We start from the raw sequence: 19955 nt of genomic DNA, 5'->3' as shown, positions 1-19955 counted from the left end.
TCTAACTTTTCATTTGTCAGCTAAGATACCTTAATAATTATCTATATTTTAAGAAAAAAATGTGTTGCTTTTCTTTCTCTCTTTAAGAAAGTCCATAAGTCATATGGTTTGCCTGAAATGAAATAAATTTATATTTCTTACTGGAAAATCAATAATTTCAAGTTTTATCTTGTAAAGCAGTACAGAGTCCAAGGGATTCTATAAATTCAGGGTGGTTTCACAGAGCTCAGGACCTGTGTCTTTCAGTGGTCTCAGACCCTTCATCAAGTGGCAGCAAGATAGAACAGACCGTCAGACTTTGCAGGGCACCGAAAAGAGGTGTCTTGGGTCCTGCTAGGTGTGTAATTAGCATCGTCAGCATTTCCATTCTAAACCATGTACTGACATGTTACTTGCCTTGCAACTCCTGGTTGGAGCTGGGTCCCAGGGCAATGGTGAGAGCAAGAAGCTGCTCAGACGTGGTGCTCGGGGTTCGGGGACAAGGTCAGGTACTTACCATACGCTATCACTGCCTTTGTCCAGGGGGTTTCCCATGGGGTCGTAGTATACATCCACGCTGAGGTTTCGGTCCGTGTCATGAGCTGAGCTGAAGTTGGTGATCACGCGGGAAGGAATCCCCAAAGACCGCAGCACTGCAAGCCAAGGCGGGCATGGGGACTCCAGTTGTGGTGGAGACGCTACCGTGGTGTACCCCAGTGCTGCCCACCGACCCAGCGAAGGCGCATCCACACCCCAGGTACCTGTGTTGAGGGTCCCAGCAAAGACCCAGCACTGGCCATATCGGACAGGCCTAAAGCCAGATTTTTTCCACTCCTTGAGGATCTCCACGCTGCCGTTCCAGTTCCTCGGGTCCCGGCCACCCGTGTAATCGCCGCTCCAATTTCCAGCAAGCACACCATTGTCATCATTGCTATTGACCTAGGCAGAAAGCCCACATACACAAACACACACACACACACACACACACACACCCCACACACACATGAATTAGCACCATGCTCCTACAGAAAGTGACATGCAGAATTCAGAGGGCAAGGTGGGGAGATGAGGAAGGAAGCCAGGGACCATGGAGTGAACTTTTCTTTGTCTTTCTAGGTGACTTGGGGATGATAATTGGCATAATTATCCCTTAGGGGCATTGAGTGGTTTATGAATTTACAGGTGCCTTGCCAAACAGGCCATGTTGGATTGCCCTCAATCCATACGTTAATCCTATGCGGCTGGTTGCCATGGGAAACAGATGACACAGCTTGTCATCTGGCTGGCCCCGAGACTCAGGCAGGCTCAGAGACCCAGCTTGCAGACCGCTGCTCGCAAGAAAGAACTCACAGACCCCTCTGTCTGCTTGGAGTCCATGGTTTGAAACTCTTTTTTGGTCTACTGGTCTTCTAAAAAGATCACTTTAGAACTTAAGCAACTATCTTCTTGGAAACAATAAAGATGGAATATTGTTTTTCTTTCATTCCTTCAGTCATTTGTCTGTTCATTCATTCATTCATTCAGCGTAAGGCCCGGTCCTCGTATAAGTAACACAACCGTGGTGTAGCCTGAAAAGAGTGCTGGACGAGGAATCAAGAGACACAAGTTCCCTTGCCTTTTAGAGACATGCACTGAGACATTTCCAGGTGAAATGATACTAAATGATGTGATGTCTTGGATCTATCAAATAATCAGGGCAGGATGGGGTCAGAGTCATTGCTGAAGCTGGTAATGGGCACATAGGAGATCATCATACTTTTCTCCCTACTTTTGTGTAGATATGAACTTTTCCATGATAAAAAGTTAAAAGAGAAAGAGAGAAGGAGAAACTGAGGCTACAAGCCCCACCTCGTCACTTGACAGCTTGGTGATCGTGCAAGTCAAGCCACCTCTCTGGGCCTTAGTTCTTCACCTTCTAACACAGGGAAAGTTAGAACACAGGCGCTCTGAGGTGTCTTCCAGCAGCCAAGTTTCAGAGCTTGTGAAAATGTGTCGTCTCTCCCAGCTGTGCAATGAGAGGCTGAACCGGGATCTCCCTGGGCGCCCCCAGCCTGTGAGCCTGTGAGTCCCACTCCCTCTCTTTGGAGCGTGCATAAATGGCAAGGCCTATGGGAATGGACAGTCTGGAAACAGAAAGATCCTTGCCCAGGACAGGACGAGTCCGGAGTTCTGCACTTCTTCCGGGAGGGCCTCTGTTGTCACCACAGGATCCGGCAAGACAGGGCCTCCTCCAAGCTGGGAGGTTGTGCGGCCTCTCCTGTCTCCTGAGTCACCATGCTCCAGCCACCACAGTGGTAATCAGCAGGTCATCTCTGGCTGAAAGCTGAGCAGTTCAAAGCCCTGCAGAGGCCATAATTAGCTTGTGGCCCAGCCCAACTGGGAGGTCTGGAGGGAGCACTGGGGAGGTGCAGCTGAGGAAATTGGCTCCAAGATAAAGTGATTGGGCCCCGGGGTGGGAGTGAGTCAGCAGCTGCAGGAGCCGGCTGGCCTCACCCACTCTCTCTCCTGGGCCAAGGAGGCTCACCTTGCTAAGTGGCCCTGACCTCTGGCTTCACTTGACTTCTGCCTTGGCTTTAATTCCACCTCTTCCAGGCCATTTGGTTTCGAAGTTCAGCTCCAAGCCCATGAGATTCGGGACCAAAGCAGCCCCCTTCTTGGGCTGCTTTGGTCCTCGCCCATCTCCTCAGGGCCCCAAGTTCTCTGGACCTGCCCAGCTCCTCTCTTCTGAGGCTCAGTTTAAGACTCAGCTCTTTGAAAAAGCTCTCCCTAATTAACCCCAGACATTTATCCTACAGCTGAAAAGTTGTTCAAATGTCTAACCAACTAACTAACTCATTATCATGGGCACTATCCAACTCAAAAGCAAAGAGACCAAGAAATGTCTAGACCATGAACAACAACAACAACAAAACCCCCAAAGGTTAAGACATTTCTAGGTCATTAGTTTAAGAGGGTTAAAGTAGAAGAACTCGCTTTGACTGTTAGCTTTTTAACTTGTAACTTTCAAGCAGGTGGATCTCATGTTTGCATGCTTTTGGATGGAGGCATTCTCTTTGTAGAGTGCAGATATTCCTCCTCAGGGATCTAGCTTGCCTGTGTGTGTGTGTGTGTGTGTGTGTGTGTGTGTGTGTGTACTGTAAGGGGACAAGTCTTTCACGTGGAGGGACGGTGAGGGTGGAAAGAGGCCCAGGGCAGGCAGCCCGAGGCCTTGCTCGGGCAGGACCCACAGGCTGTGTACCTTGAGCAAGCTGATCCTGGACCCTGTTTCCCCACCTACATCACCGGCGGGGCAGCCAGCTGCCCTCCAATCTGACATTCGCACACTCTGGGCTGTGGAGGAGAAGGATTAAAGCAAAGGAGGGTACCACTTCCGGCTCATTAGGCACCTTGCTTCCTTTCCCAGGAGGCCCCGCGATGGAGCAGAGGCCTAGCTTTGCATCCTCCCATCCCTGGTGTGCACCCAAAAGCCAAGGTCCCTTCTCTGAGAAAGGGCTTTGGAGCCAGCCAGACCTGGTCCAGTGCTGCCTCTGCCACACACTCCCCGTGTGTATCAGCCGAGCCCTTTCACTTAGAGGAGGCTCTAGCCGGCAACATGCAGATGGTTCTAGCCACCAACTGCATTTAATGAGGCTTCAGTGAGACGACATATGTCAAGAGTGTGCCTGCTGAACCCGTAGTTGGTTCAGTCTATGGTAACAAACTAGTTATCATTGCTTTCCTGTTACTCACCATGGCACTCAGCACCCGGCCAACATATCTGGGGTCATTTCTGCGGGCCACATCAGTAGCAGGGTCACGGCGGAAATTCAGACTTTTATCCAAGATTGAGAGGCAAATGCTCAGAATGTCTTCTTCATACTGTTCAAAATGGGACCATATGTTACAATCAAAGAAATGACAAGTAGTGTGGGCTGATAAAGGGCATGGGAACCGCCACTCTGGTGAGAACCACAGGAACTATTAGGTCCTTTCACTCCATGGCCTCCAGAGCTGAGAGTATTTAGGACACCTACCACACCCAGCCTTTAACCTCGCAAACCCATCTGGAGTTCTTGCTACCTGTCAGAGCCTGTACGACTCTCCCGAAGTGAGCCTGAGGGAGCCTGGTCTAGCTGACCCCCTCGCTGCCCCAGACTCGAGGTCAAGTGGCTTAGCTTGTCTGGCCTTGATTTCTCCATCTGTATAATGGGGCATCAGGCCAAGCTCATGTCAAAGTTTCCTTCAAGCTCTGACTATGATCTTGGGCATATTATTTAGACTCCTGGGGAACTAGTTATAAAGATGACCTCTCTTGCTAAAAATATCTATTCGAAGCTATTTTCACAAATAAGATTTAAGTCATTGCTTCTCAAACTGAGAAGGCCAAGCTCCTCTTGCGTTGGGGCTTTGCACTTGCTTTTCCTTCTGCCTGGAAAGCTCTTTCCCGAGACCTCTGCCTGGGTCTCTGGCCTCCTGCCATCCCTGATCAAAGGCTTCTTCCTAAGATTGTCCTTCCCAGACTAAGCCATCAAAGATAGCCTCTCTTCCACTCCTTGGAGCCCTCTATGCCCTTACCCTTTTTTTAAAAAAAATTCCTTCCAATAAAATTTGACATAGAAACCCAACATATAAAAGTGATAGCAGATTTGCTCAGTTGACTACAGAACCAGGGGTCTGTAATGGGCCCGGCATGCCCGAGGAACTCCATTCTAACGTCTTTGTCTGCTGGGTAGAAGAAAAGGTGGAGATCATTGTGCTGAGCTGAGCAAACTGGACATCTCTGTGGACCCAGATGAGAATCGCAGTAATAAATGACCAAGAGGTTATGGATTTGAAAGGCCGAGTGTTCACACCAAGGAAGCATCATCACATTTTCACACGGGACGAGAAACAGAAGCTACATGACTATCTCCGATGTCTCTAATGGGCCTTATGCTTATTGATGTATCATGGCACCATAATACTTAATACTTCATAGCATTGAGTTGTGTGCGTGTGTGTCTTACTGCCCAGGGCCTGGCACATAGTAGGTGTTCAATAAATGTCTTCTGAATGAATGAATGAATGAAGGGCAGGTAAACAGAAGTGGAAACTTTTAGAGCTTTTGGGGCAATAGGGACATTACTCTCAGCCTCCTCGTGACCCTTTTACCTGTCCGAAGTTCCAGCCAATCATGTTAATTCGATTTGTGCTTCCCACATAGATGATGCCGGCGTCTTCCTGGACATACTCTTGTCTCTCAGCATGGTTACTTATAAAGACACTATCCACTGTTTGACACAAAAAGCAGACACCAGAGACTAGAATCCTACAGAGGATACCGGGACTGGGCTGGGGTTGGAGCAAGTGCCACCTTGAGCCCTTCCCGCACCGTGGGCTGGAATGCTTCCAGCTCTAACTGTGGGGACTGTGAGCTAGAAAGAGAAGCTGGGATGACCCAAGGGTCAGAAAATGAGACCCCAGGGCTGAGTGAGACACCTGTTCCTCCTGGGGGGAGCTGTGTCCATGCCGCAGAATTGTACTGTAGGCATTGTCCCTTATCATTAACCGTCTGTGCAGTTTGTAAAAGCGCCACGTGATCTCCACAATGGTTGCAGAGGAAACAGCAGGATGTCCATTTAATGGAGAGGAATTTGAGGCTCAGAGGGACAGAGTGGCTGCCCAGGCTCAGACAGTTGGTTAAGTGGCAGAGCTTCTGATTTCTAGCTTCTGTGCTCTTTCCGCAATCCACACACTTTCCCTAATCAAAGCCGGGCCTGGGAAGATCATCCCCCCACCTCCTTTCCTGGGTCGTTGCTTGGGTCCGGGTTGGGAGTGTGGGTGGTCAGACACCTACCGTTCACCCAGGGATTAAAGAGCAGAACGAACTCCCCCAGTTTCACAGAGGCGATGCCGGCCTGGGAGGCGATCTGGACGCTCAGTGTGTAGTGTCCGATGGGTGCGCTGGCAGGACTGGAGATGGTGATGGCCAGGTTACTGCTGTTGCTGTCCTTGAGCACTGCGCTCCAGCCGCCACTGCTCCCATTGGACAGTGGAAACACGGCCTTCGTCATGGCCGACTCTGAGGGTTGCGGCCCTGGCAAGGAAGACAGGGTGAAGGTCACACTGTGGGGAGAGATCAGGTTCCAGCAACCCTCCCCCCACCTGGGGACATCATCCAATGAACCATCACATTGTAGCACTGGAAGTAATTAGGAGTGACCATGAAGACTAAGTCTCGGGCTCAGAGACGGGCAGCAGCTTGCCCAAGGTCACACCGAGTCAATGACAGACCCGTGATCCCAAGATGGGTCACCATCACCCCCTGAATGCACAGCCCCGAGGCCTGCTCAGGCCTACGTGTGTGCTGGGGGTTGGGGGCGTTGAGCAGGTACCTGTGGAGACCGTGAACTCCAGCCTGTCTCTAGAGCTGAGACTTCTGCTCATGGTCAGTACGATCTCGAAGGGCTGGCCTCTCCGCACGATGAGCTCCTGGCTGGAGAACTGGTCTGTGTGATGTGCCTGCCGGTTGGACCTTACCTGCCAGTTGATATTCTGGAGTTCTAAACCTGTGAGACAGAAAGGAGAACCTGAAGTCCTGGGAGGCAAGGAATGGTGGGTGGGGAAAGGGTGTGAGTTACCAGAGGGGGCAGCTTTGGGGTGAGGCCGGTCAGGGCAGAGACAAACTTCTAGGAAGAGTCGCATTAAAATCCAAAGACCCTGATCCCGGCAAAGCGAGGATGTCACAACCTGTCCCCATTCAGTCTTTCAGACTCAGATGCGCCAGCTCACGTGATGTGAGTCACAGACAGCTGAACCCTTCCCCATGCTGTCCCCACTGCCAAGAGTGTCCTTCCCCCTCCACCTGGTGAATGACACTCAGCCTTTAAGGAACAGGCCAAATGCTCAGCGAAGCTTCACCCAGCCAGCCAGGAGAAGGGTATCACCATGGCACCTATGTTGTCCACGGGTAGCGTCTCTCATTGCCTTGTGGATGGTGGCTCCAACAGAAGTCAGGGGGAGGAGGACACTTCTAGCCCCAGTAGCCTAGTTTGGCTTGTTTTCTTGTCCCCTTGGGGCTCCCCAGGCACCAAGAGCCTTTCAGCTTTCCAGCATCCAGCAAACGCTTACTTTGTGTCCTTTACCTCCTCCGTGTTTGCAGCACCTTGGCATTGGCCTGGGCCGCTGGTGCTGGGCAGGATAGCTGTGACTCTGAGCAGCATTTCTAGGCCCAGAGATTACGAAATCCCTGGCCCAGAGGGGACTTGCAAATCCTCACTGACAAGAGCTGTATGTAGGAGCTGGTTGAAGGCCATGAAATCACTGGATCAGACCTTAAAGACAACTGTCTCAAAAATCCACCCTCCGCAACTGCTTCTCCCATGATGGTGGAGGTGACGGAAGTTAAACTGGGAAGGGTTTATGAGAGATGCCACCATGTATGAGGAATGCCCATATAAACCTTTCGGGAAATCTTCTTCCTCCGAGTTTTGTTTGGGAGTTTGTATTGCCCGTTCCTCTGCAGACCAAACGGTCTCAACTATGACGAGAGTGTGACGGAACATCCCAGTGCCAGACACGACTCTTTTTTATCCATGTCTGTCTCTCTTCATCAGAACTTGCCTTCTTGATCTTTCTATTCTGATGCGTGGCACGCTGCACGAGTGTATTAGGATAATTAGAAAAATGAAGGAAGGAAGGAATAAATGAACAAAGAAAGAAAGACCAATGTCAGGAGATGACCTTCATGACTACAGCTCAAAATCTAGTCCATCAGGAAAGGGGACTCTGAAACTCTTTCAGTTTTAGAGATCAGAAAAACCTTCATTGACAATGCTGGGCCTTGAAAGGAGAGAATTTTGTCTGCAGTTTAGACAGTGGGAAGAGAGGGGCCGGGGCCACAGGAGAGTGAGGTATGTTATTTGGCACAAGAACACAGAAAGGTAACACAGGAGTGAGTGGGGCCCAGGGCAGGACTGGGGAGGGGACTTCCACCCAAGCAGTGCTGGAGACTGGGCAGAGGGTCACCAGAGGTGCTGTCTTGGGTAAAACACAGGCTCTCTGCGTGGTGAGCCAAACCTGTGACTGGAGAGAGGGGATCAGGAGGTGAGCTTGCCACCAGCTCAGGATACCAAAAATCTACTCATTCATACATCCACTCATTCATTCATTTGCCAAATATTTACTGAAAGAGTAAAATTAACATGTTTTTGTACAAATTCAGGAAAACGAAAACATTCATGCAATCAGCAAGAATCTATTGACTGGAAGGAAGAGAAGGGGAGGGATGGACAGAGGGAGAGAGGGACAGAGAGTGTTCCTGTGCATAAACACCCAGTGGAGACAGCCCGAATCTCAGACACTTGGGCAGTATTGAGCCCTGATGGCTGTGTACGGCTCGGTTGCTAGATGCCAGCTCACTCTATGGCCCCAGCTTTTTGACTCCTGCCTCCTGCCAGCCTTGTCCACTACCTTCTGGGCATCCCAGCCAGTTGTGATTCAGTAGAGTTTTATTCTCTCTTTGCAGGAAAAATAATCAGGGCTCCATGGAACACATGAGCCTCCCCAGAGATTCTCCACCCCACCCCACACACATCCCCTGAACGATACGTGTCCTCCAGGTGAGGCTCACTATTCTAGACCATGAGCTCTTTATGAGCAGAAAGAGTGCCCCCAGATGGCCCTCTGCCCAGCACAGGGGTAAGGAGAGACGTGGGATTCGGCATCTCTAGCTGGCACCTGCCTCCCCGCAACAGGCCCATACACCTCTGTGCTCCACCACTGAGTGCTGTGGCTGTGCCAATAGTACAGGTGTCTCCCGTCCACCCCAGAGACCAATAGCTTGTCCCTAGGGAGAATGACAAAGACAAGACCGAGCTCCAGGGTGCCTAGGCTGTAGAGACACTGCCCTTCCCACCAGGGACACCTGCAGAAAGGAGAAGAGGAGCACTTTCCATGCCCCCTGTCGGATGGTGGTGATGATCACATCAGTAGCTAAAGTCCACTGGCATCTGTGTGCCAGTCGGCACGCAAAGGGTTTGCATGCTCTAGTCTGTTAACCCCATGATGCTGGCGCTTGGTCACGGTCACCACACTCCCGAGTGGAGGACTGCAGGCTCCAGAGCCCACACTCACCATCGCTGCCTCTCCTGGCCCCAAGCGTGAGCCCAGCAGTGTCAAGGAGCCCTGCTCCCCATTAAGGTGGTTGCGGGATATGCAAGGCTGCTCTGAGCTGGGGGGAGGAAGAGGGGGACTCACATTTGTCATCAGCCTGCCTTATGTCAACCGCTATGGACAGTATACAGAACACCTTATGTATGTCATCAATGCATTCATTCAACAGGAAACTGAGGCTCAGAGAGACGAAGTACCTTGTCTGAGTTCATATACCCAGTCATTGGCAGAGCCGGGATTCTGAAGCCAGGTGTGACATAATAAGCCGTATATATTTTGTCTCTGCCTTTCCCTCACCTGCAGCTCCTAAAGCCCTTGGAATCTTCAAAATGATGAGTGTCTGTTTGTATGCTAATGAGATGACTGGTACTGGGGGCTCCTGGATCACCTCTGGATGTGGTTGCCAGGGGAACCAACCACAGGATTAGGGGTTTGGAACTTTCAGACCCTTGCCCCTCCCCACTCTGGACTGGAGACTAACTTAACTACCAATGACTGCTGATCAGTCATTCTCGCCTGTGTCCTGAAGCCTCCATAAAAACCCAAAAGGATGGGTTTGAAGAGCTGGGAGGGTGGCGCACAAGGGGAGGGCATGGGGGCTCTGCGCCCCTCCCCCATGTCTTGTCACATGCTTCTCTTCCATCCGGCTGCTCCTGAGTTGTATCCTTTTATAATCAATGAGTAATCTGTTTTCCTGAGTTCTGTGAGCTGCTGTAGCAAAACTTCAAACCTGAGGAGGGGGTGGTGGGAACCCCCGATTTATATCGGGTTGGTCAGAAGCACAGGTAACAATCTGGATGTGTGATTGCTGTCTGAAGTTGGGGGCCGTTTTGCGGGACTGGGGTGTGTGTGCTAACTTTGAACAGTTAGTGTCAGAATTGAGTTGAAACTTGTAGGACACCCAGTGAGTGTCCACCGAGAATTGCAGAATTGCTTGGAGTGGGACAAATCCCACATATTTGTGGCTCTAGTATTGAGAGCAGACTGGAAGAAAAAATAGTGAGTCCTTTTCACCAGGCCTTGCTGATGCTACCCTGTCACCGTGGTCCCCAGGACTCCCCCTGGAAGGAGGTTCCATGCAGGAACGTGAGTCCAGAAGGTATCCTAGAGCGTGAGAGGCCCTCCTGATGCAACCCTGCCCCCTGGCAGAGAGCAGACAGTAAGCCCCTGGAGGGCACAGGAGGTGCCTCCTAAAAGGGAGATCTCAGGGGAGGTGGATAAAAGGGGGTGGCCTGCCTTTGCACCCCCAAATGCAGGGTGAGTGCATGCCCATAAAGCTTCTGATGTGGTTTCAAAACCTTTCTCCTTCCACCTGCTGCCTCCCTCAGTCACTGCCGTACCCCTAAAGTCTAGGATTGGCTCTGCCAGTCCCCAAATCAAGGATCTGGTGAACCCACCTGTGGATTAGCTGGTGCACTTTGCTCCCTCAACCCCCTGCCCTTGACATGGCCCCGGTCACAGCCCACTCTGTCAGGGTGTGCAGGGAGGGAAGAAGGCACCCGTCGGTTCCGGTTCCGTTTACAGCTTCATGTATATTTATGAGCCTCGGGGCCATTTTCTCACCAGCCCTCGTGAAGGGAGGAGGGGAAGGGCCACTGGCACTATTCCTACAATTGACTCATCCATTTATGCACTTCAAAAACATCAGAGCGAGAAGAAACCTTAGAGACAAATCACATGCTCCTAACCCTCACTCCAGATATGAGCAGACGGAGCCCCGGAGAGGTGATACACCCACAGTGGGACGCCTCTGGACTCTCACTCCAGTGCTCATCTCACAACTCCCTGCCACCTCCCTGAGTCACTGCTTAACTCCAGTGTTACACCTGGGGCAATTTCTCAGATGTTTTTTTCTGACACTGTCAGTGCCACCAACGATGCCAACGTGGCTGGCTGCTAAGTAAATGTCCATCCGCGTGTTCACGCTCTTCTTTCCTGGTCATGACATCCCCATATTAACACACATCACTTTCCCAGGCTCCTGCAGCCGGATGGTTACGTGAAGAAGTTCTGGCCAATGACTTGTAGGCAGAAGTTATCTGTTAATGCATATTACTTTCAGGAAATTGCTCTCTTTTTTGAAATTAAGGTAATATTCACACAACATAAAAAATCACCATTTTAACCATTTTACACTGTACAATTCAGTGACATTTAGTATACTCCCAATGTTGTGCAACCGTCACCACTGTCTAGTCCCAGAACTTTCTCATCACCCCCAAAAGAAACCCCCAAACATTAGCAGTCCTTCCCCATTCTCTGACAACCACCCTACTTTCTGTCTCCGTGGAGTTGCCTCTTCTAGACATTTTGTATGAATGGGATCACACAATAGGTGGCCTTTGGGTCTGACTTCTACCACTCAGCATAATGTTTTCAAGGCTCATTCCTGTGGGGGATGTATCAGCAGTTCATTCTTTTTCATGGCTGAATACTATTCCACTATCTGGATATACCATGTTTTGTTATGTGCTCATCAGCTGATGGACACTGGGGTTGTTTCTACCTTTTGTCTCTGCCTTTCCCTCACCTGCAGCTCCTAAGGCCCTATTATGAATAGTGCTGCTACGAACATTCATAAGCAAGTAAGTGTTTGAATACTGTTTTCACTTCTTTTGGGGAAAATTCATTTTAAGAATAGTTGGCAAAGGCCCTTTGCCTACTTTCCTCCCTCTTCACCCATCCTGCTGTCTGCAGTGTGGGTATGACCTGGAGAAAGCTCTGCTGGCCGTCTCAGACCGGCAGGGCCATGCCCTAGGGATGGCAGAGTGGGGGACTGGACAGAGCTGGACCCTGAAAATTGCCTTCCGTTCCCAGAACTGCCTCATCCAGACCTCTTGCGTAAGGAAGAAATAAACTTCGGTCTTGTTCGTTTTTCTAAGCCATTGTTTTTGGGGGTTCATTGTCAATCACAGCCAAACCTAATCATGTACACCTGTTAACCCCTGTCCACTTATTCTGTGGTCCCCCTTTGGCAGGGATCACAGGAAAAGCACAGAGAAGACTCCAGACTATGAGAGGGAAGTTGCCAGTCAGCTGTCTCAATCCTTGCTCTGTGATCAAAGCACCTGCAGCAGACAGGTGAGAATGACTCGGTTGTTGGGTGTGAGACTGTGGCTCTCACCTCCTATCCCTGGGAGGACCACATCATAGGGGAGTTGGCAGGTGGCTCAACATGGCATGGCTGGTACTCCCCCAACCCCTGGTCCACACTCTACTCCCCACAGCTCTTCTCTAGACAAAGATGCATTTTTATCTTACAGGCGTCTAGAGTTAATTAGGGCTGATAGAAATACTAAAAGTCATCTAGCTGGGTAGCTTTTGAGCTTTTTTGATGGAGAACACATTACGAAATCTATTTTATATAGCGTTTACATATGTAGATCTTTAACTGACATAAAGTTTCACAAAGCCATACTGACGATTACTATGTATAGTGTACTCTGATATTTTCTCTTCTGCTTCTTTTTGTTTTAATTGCTGATCACAATCCACTAAATGGATTTCACAACCTGCTAATGGGTGACAACTGGCAGCTTGTAAAACAGTGATGTAATCCAATATTCCCACATTACAGATCAGGAAATTGAGGCTCTGAAAGGGGAAGTCATCGGCAGAAATCACAGAGCCGTTTAGAAGCAGATGTTAGCCCGGAAGCCAGGTCTCAGATGCTAGTTGCTGAAGGGCTGTGAGTCCTTCCCAACGCCACCCCTCAACTCCTGCCCCTGGACACAGGGAACATCTGCAGTTCCTGGCTGGCCCCACCTCTGGCTCCAGGGACACAGGTGCTTTCCTGCTCAGCTCCCACCTCTCTCTCCTTTCTTTCTAGGCTGTGCCGTCCCCTTTGGCTGCCCCTGCATTTTCAGACATTGTCAATTCCCTGTGTGGCACAGGTGGCACAATTTCTTGGCACCCAGGCATGATGGGGGGTAACGTCTCTGAATTACACTTTCATCGCCTGCAGAAAGGGGATAGTGAGACCCGAACATCCTCCTTCTTAGGTTTATTGTTGGGATCCAAGATATACTCATTGCTAGCACTGGGGCCCCCAGACATTGCAGGGAACAAATGCCTTGGGATTCCACATATAATGGCAAAAACAACACAAGAGTAGAGTTTGAGCATTTTATACGCTGCTATTGAGGACCTCTTATGGGCCAGACACTATGCTAAGCATTTCACCTGCATTGTGTCCTTTAATAGTCACAAAAACCCTATGATGTTGCTATACCCATTTTACAGATGAGGGATTGGGAAGTCCGGTCAGGTGAAGTCACTTGCCCAAAATCACACACTCAGGCAGAGCCCAGACTGGAAGCCAATTTTGCCTGACCAGATATGACTCCAAGCTGTCGCCCTGCAGCCAACCAAGCTGGTTGTGAGGCAATGACTTGGGCACAGTGCCCGGAAGCTGCCAGAGAGAAAGGGCCACCCACAACCTACTCCCACCTGGATATCCTATGGTCAGGCAGAGAAGAGAGGAAGGAAGGACTCCTCTGCCCACTTCCCTTCCAAAAAGAGAGTTTAGAATCTCTGAGACCAGAGGCTCTCAACCCTCCCGGTACAGAAGTATCACCTGGGGAGTGTTATGTTGGTCTGAGCCCCATCCCAGACCGATTAAATGAGAATCTCCGGGTTAGGGACAGCGTTGGTATTTTTCTAAAGCTGTCCTGGTGACTTCAATGTGCAGCCAGGACTGAGACTCACTACCTTAGGTCCAAATACCATTTACACTTATCAAAGCTCTTCCACATTAATGATCTCGCCTGAGCCGCCCAGCAGCTCCGGGAAGAAGGCAGGGAGGAGTCGCTGTGCTCTTTTTACAAATGAGGAAAATAGGGCTTAGAGAGGGGACTCCTGAACTCATCTCTCAGCTCCTACCAAAGACCCTGGGGCCTTGTCGTAAGCGATAGGGAAAGGAATTTCCTCACTTCAGCACACACCCAGCCCGGCATGTGGGCCCTGTGGGCCCTGGGGAGGAGGACGGCTGCCAGATCCGCAGAGCACCGCCCTGCAGGGTGGAAGCAGCGCAGGAAGTTATGTGAGGTGAACAAGAGCAGCACGAGGCACGAGAACTGGGGACCTGGGGAATGTGCGAAGGGGGTTGGGGTGGACTTGTGCCAGGGAGGCTCTGCATGGAGAGGTGCCCCTGGGAACCTGACTCCAAACGATGAGCAAATGAATTCCTCTCACAGGGTTTTGTTTTCTATTTTGGAAGAGGGAGAAGACACTTGAGTGGACAGAAGATGGATAGGTCTGTTGATAACATCAAGGCAGTCTGCAGGCGGGGCTGCCTCGCCCTGCAGTGAGGGTGCTGGAGGCAGTTTGCACAGAGGTTTAAGTGCTGGGGCTCGGGAGTCAAGCAGACCCCTGCCCCGAACTTGCCTGTTATTGTCTTTAGGACATTTTAAAAGAACAGGTAACATCTATTGCCCAATTGCTAGGGGACCCGGCGTTCTGAACATGCTTTATCTCTTTTAATCCTCACAGTGACTGTTTGAGTGGAGTGTTCTTATTGTCCTCACATTATAGATGATGAAACTGAGCTGTAGAGAAGTTAAGTAATCGTCAAGGCCACACAACTTTGTAAGTGGTAGAGCTGTGATTCATACCCAGGTCTGACTCCGAAGTCTATGCTTTTAGCCAAATAACTACTGAGTACATGCGGGGAAAAGTCAGAAAATCAGATTTGAGAACAAGTCTAGTTATTCTCACCAGACACCAAGACCAATTGTTCTTCCTGAGAGGCAATAACGTAATCATTTAAGAGCCCAGACTCAGGTCAGAAGCCAGGCTTTCTGGGTTCCAATTCTGACTTTGGTAATTATAGGCTGTGTGACCTGGAGCAAGTTACTCAGCCTCTCTGTGCCTCAGTTTTATCCTCTGTAAAATGTAGGTAATAATAGAACCTACTTCGTTGGGTTGCTCTAGGATTAAGTTATTCTTTCTATAGCACCTAGGACAATGCATGGCATAGAGTTGGCACTATATAAATATTGACTGTCATTAGTCCTACACCTCTTTCTAAGTTTAAGTTCAGGAAGTTGAAAGGAGAAAGACAAAATCCTGGGAGGAAAGTTATATGCCAGGGATATTACAAAACCTCATAATTCACCCTCCAATGAGCAGGTCCCTTCCTATCCCCAAGCTATTAATACATGAAGCAATGCTTTGTTGAAAGAGCAACAGTTTTGGAGTCAGAAAGGCTTGAGTTCAAGTTCTTGCTTCAACATCTATTGTGTGGCCTGGGCAAGTTTCTTGACCTCTTTGAGCCTGTTTGTAATACAGACAAAATCATATCCATGGAGGGATTGTTGGGAGAAGTAAGAAAGTTAGGTAATATATTCGTATGGGAGCATCTCAGCTGTGCACAGAAGCAAAATCAAGGTTCTTTATTCTACCAAAATCTTGCTCAGGAAGAAAAGTCAGACCGTTGGTACTAAGCTGGTCAGACATTAATTAAGGGCAGCTTCTTTTGCCGGATCTGTACCAAATGGCACTGTATTTGGTAGCAAAATCTCTTTGCATTCTGGCTTATTAAGTCATAAAGCAAAAACCCACCTAAATTTCAGTCATTTTTAGGGCCCTTCTTATGGAGAACTGAAGTTTTTAAAATATTGCAGGTAAACGAGAATTACTGTTGAGGCTCAAAGCACACACTGACCTTGGGGGCAGAGCTGGTTCCCTTGTGCGACTGTGGGCAAGTGACCTAACTTTTCTGGACCTTCATTGCATCACCTGCAAATTAGGAGAAACAATATCCACTCCCAGAGAGTTTTGTAAGGGATTAAATGACATAATATAAAACCTACATTCATCCTTGCTGCTTTTCTCCTATGAAAATGGACTAGACACCTCTCTTTTCCTCTGAGGTTAATCCCTCCTCCTTGCCTTCTAAGAGATGCACCCCACCAGTCATCTTCTCTCTTCTGTATCTTCTTTCCGTTGCTCTCTTTACCACGTCATTACACTCATCCCCATTAACGTTTATATAGGTCTAAGTTTCTCCCATTAGAAAAAAGAAAAAGCAGTCCCTCAAATACACATCCTGCAAATTTCCTGAAAGAACTGACCTTCCCTGCTATCCCCATTTTATCACCTCCTCTTCCTCAATTCTTTCTATCTATGTCATGCCCACACCACTTCTTTGAAAATGTTTTCACCCAAGCTACCAAAAAGTCCCCTCCAGCAGACAATGTTTAGACCTTAATTTATTTGACTACTCTGCAGGATCCACTCTGGTTGGCCATTGCCTCTTTTAAAACATTCTTCCCCGGGTTCCCTAAGGTCTCATCTTCTGTCTTTCTTCCTTCCTCTCGGGCTTATTCTTATTCTTCCTTCATAGGGTTTTTCTTCAGAGGCCAAGGCAAGGAGAAATCAGGCTCATGGAAGCTATTCCCAAGTAATAATAAGCTATGTTGGCTGAGCACCTCTTAGGCGGATACCACAATAACCCCATTTCAGAGATGAGGAAACTGAGGCACATAAGTTAAGCAACCTACCCGAGACCTCTCAGCTTGTAAGCGACAGATTTAACCCAGAGAGCACCTCTGGACTTGCACTGTTAACCCTCCTGCTATCCTACCTCTGCATATAATCCTACAGTAACAAAAGTTGAAATATGGGCAGCCCGCTTTCCAGGTGGGATGAAGCTGCAGGCAGGTCTGTCTCTGACACATGGGGAGCAGCTGCTGTCCCAAGTGAAAGAAGGCGGTGGGACTGGGGCGGACAGCAGGCGGCTGGTCCTCATTTCTAACATGGAGTGGCTGGGGTCACAAGACTCAGAGCCCAGAGGGGTTGATATCCAGGGGCCTGAAACAAGTTTGTGAGGGGAGCTCAGGAAGCCTAGAAGAGCTACAGAAGGAGGAGGCAGGCACCCTGGAGGAATTCCTGACTGCTTCCATGGGAGAAAGAGCCACGGGTGTCCCAGGTCCCAGGAGCACTATTGTGTGGCCCACCCACAGGCCCAGAATGCTACAGGCCCTCTGGGGACTGGGAAATGAGGCCCAGCCCTGGTGCCAAGGCCAGGGCTCTGCCCAGCAAAGCAGTTGGCAAGAAAGCCCACTGCCCCAGTGGGACAGAGTTGCTAGTCCCCAAAACGGAGGTTCTGGTTTCTTGCAGGGAGAGGTCTGGGGTTGAGGTTTGTACCTTAGGACGCTGCCTCTAATCCTGAGCCTCTGAGCGGCTTTGGGGATCTGCATTCCCAATCTGCACCCTGCCACGCCGCTTCGTGCAGAAACTGCTGGGCTTTCCTCCCCCACACCGCCTTCACTGCCACCCACAGCCCAGGCTGCCCCCCTACCAAGAGGCAGAGTCACTGAACCTCTCCGAGTCCAACAAGGACCTGAAATTAAGAGCTGGACACAGACCTCTTAAGCCACACATATGTGTCCCTGTTAGTCCTCTGGGTCACACCTGCCCACACCCACATTTGTTTTCTTGTTCCCTCTGCCCAGAACACTCCTCACCACATGAAACCACTCCAGACCAAATCCAAGTCATCATCCATGACCACGTGCCATGTACTTCTCAGGGTCTTCCCCATCCCAAATCCCAGGCAAGATTAATCCCCTCCATCCTGTTGGTCCCCACAGCACTTGGTTTGTATTTGTCATGCAGCCTAGGGACAGTCTAACTTGCATGCCACTTCCCTGGGAGCTGGTGCTACCAAGCAGTATCAGACCGAAAGCTCACTGGGGGCAGGAACTGTGTCTCATTCATCTCTGCTTCCCACTGCACCTAGCACAGCCCCTTTCCTTGGGTGCCCGATGGGTAAATCCATCCATCCAAGAGACATCGATTGACAGGGCACCTCCTGGCTGAGTGTCTAGGAGCTGAGTTAGGAACTGCATGTGTGACAAAGTTAAAGAACTGAATGTGTTCACCTGTCTCTCCTCCACCTTTTTAAAAATTGACTTTCTCCCAGCCATTGTCCTTATTCTGTTGTGACCGTAGAACATTTCTGGTTGTTCATGGAGGCACGAAGAACATGCCTCCGTAGATCACGAGCACCCAACACACTGGTCTCAGTCATGTCAAGTGGGGCCAGCTCACAGTGGCAGGATATTCACGTGGGATCACATAGGTCCTGGAGAGGGATAGGGGTACACACCCTCCCAGGACTGGACCCGTGCTGGGGCCCATCCTCCCCCTGCCCCTGGTTTCCTTTTGTGGAGAGAGAGAAGTCAGTCCTGGACAGAGCCTCAAAATCCATCTATTTCAAGCCTGTCATCTTGCAAACCTGAGGCTCAGGAGTGGCAGGGAGCACATAAGCGGTTGGTGACAAAGCTCAGATGAGAAACCAGATTCAGGGTTGCTTTGCTGTGTCTCAGATGTTACCTGCACTCCTGCGTGAGCTCCGCTTTGGCTGCAGGACACAGTGGGAAGGGCACTGAGACCTAGGTGGGCTCTGCCACCGACTTGCTATGGGACCTCGGTAAGGCTCTACCCCTCCTGGGGCCTCAGCCTCCTCCCGGGGAGAGGGAGGGGGGCTAGATGACAGCTAACATCCACTCTTGCTCAAGTCTGCGGGATCCCTGCCGTGCTTTGCGTTCACAGGGGAAATGCAAGACGGCGGGGTGCGGGGGGAGTTTTTGCAGTCACCTGTCCTGGTCTTTGAGATTTTCGAAGCAGCCAGCATTCGCCTTTCACATCTGGCTCAGTGATTTCTTCGGCAAACCTTCCCACAGCCCTAGCCACCATTCGTAATATTTTACAGGTTTAACTCAGGTCTTGTTTGGGTTTGGCGTCCCTGTCAACCCACTAGGTTGACACGCTCACACACGTGACAGACAGTAATTAACATGCCGCTTAGCAGGGTGCGATTAACACGGCCCAAATCCTCGACAGTAACTGCAGAGATAAAGAACCTGCACTTCCTGTTGTCTGTCAGCCCCTTGCCTGATGCTGCTCACGGGGACAGGACATCTCGTGGCACGCCTGCTCCTGCTACCAGGGACGTTTCAACTCATCAATCACTCACAAAGAGTGTCCTTTACTCAGGAGCACTCCAGCCATGCCGATGGTTTCTTTTAAAGCAACTTACACACCGTCACTCTCTCCCTCCCTTTTAGCTCTGCGGATGTGCTTTTCTTTGTCCACACTCCTGATGGCTGGGCAGAGGCACCCTGAGAAACACGAGAACAAGTCCCGTCTGGCTTGACTTTATGGGTGGCGGCCAATGTGCAAAACAAACACTCAGGCAAAGCCTGTCCTCTGTCAAAGGGGACTTGCTTTACCTCCAGCTTTGTGGAACACCCTGCCCATTACACGGAGCTACATTCCAGCCATCGCCACCCCCCGGGAATGTACTAGAGGGACCAGACAGCCATGGAGAAGGAGCAGCCTCTGAACAGAGCCCTAAAATACCAAGTCCAGCCTTCAGAGCCCCCAAGGCAGGCAGCCATCCCAGCTGGACACTGGCTGGTCCAGGGGAAGCACAGGCTTCCGACAAGAACCTGGCGGAGCAGATGCCACTACTCACCAGCCATGTCTCGCCTTCCTCTGCCTCCTCTCAGGCTCCTCTGGGAATGGCACTGATGGCGATGAGAGATGAGAGACAGGCCGCTGGGGATCGCCTTAGCATTTATAGAAGCCTCTCCTACACATCCCAATTAAGATTCTAATGAGGTAGGCGAGGCACCAGATCATTCCTGTAGTGCCTGTAAACGTTTCACTTACGACATACACTTGTCACCCAATAGAAGGTCATCACGCTTGTGCAAGACCAGCTTGGGGAGAAGGAGGAAGATAAGAAAGAAACTCGAATAGTTCTGTTAGAGCCAGTTCCCCTCGGCCCCAGGAACAGAGAGGCAGAGTCACCGAGGCTGCAAGAGGCAAAGGAG

General features: G+C 50.2%; 1 protein-coding gene across 1 annotated transcript in view; it reads right to left on the bottom strand.

The window, feature by feature from the left end:
• The window catches only part of TGM3 (transglutaminase 3), a 40653-nt gene extending 20997 nt beyond the window's left edge, over positions 1 to 19656 (bottom strand). The window contains exons 1-7 of the mRNA XM_012665813.1: positions 19595 to 19656; positions 6333 to 6506; positions 5795 to 6034; positions 5110 to 5228; positions 3709 to 3837; positions 741 to 918; positions 497 to 632 (exon numbers count right to left, since the gene is read on the bottom strand). Coding sequence (XP_012521267.1) covers positions 497 to 632; positions 741 to 918; positions 3709 to 3837; positions 5110 to 5228; positions 5795 to 6034; positions 6333 to 6506; positions 19595 to 19601 — 983 coding nt within the window. The 5' untranslated portion in view covers positions 19602 to 19656. The remainder of the gene's footprint in view (positions 1 to 496; positions 633 to 740; positions 919 to 3708; positions 3838 to 5109; positions 5229 to 5794; positions 6035 to 6332; positions 6507 to 19594) is intronic.
• Between the last annotated feature and the right edge of the window lie 299 nt (positions 19657 to 19955).

The sequence above is a fragment of the Propithecus coquereli genome, unplaced genomic scaffold (assembly GCF_000956105.1).
Source record: "Propithecus coquereli isolate 6110/MARCELLA unplaced genomic scaffold, Pcoq_1.0 Scaffold122, whole genome shotgun sequence".
Lineage (NCBI taxonomy): Eukaryota > Metazoa > Chordata > Mammalia > Primates > Indriidae > Propithecus > Propithecus coquereli.
This window is presented reverse-complemented; position numbering and strand designations above follow the sequence as displayed.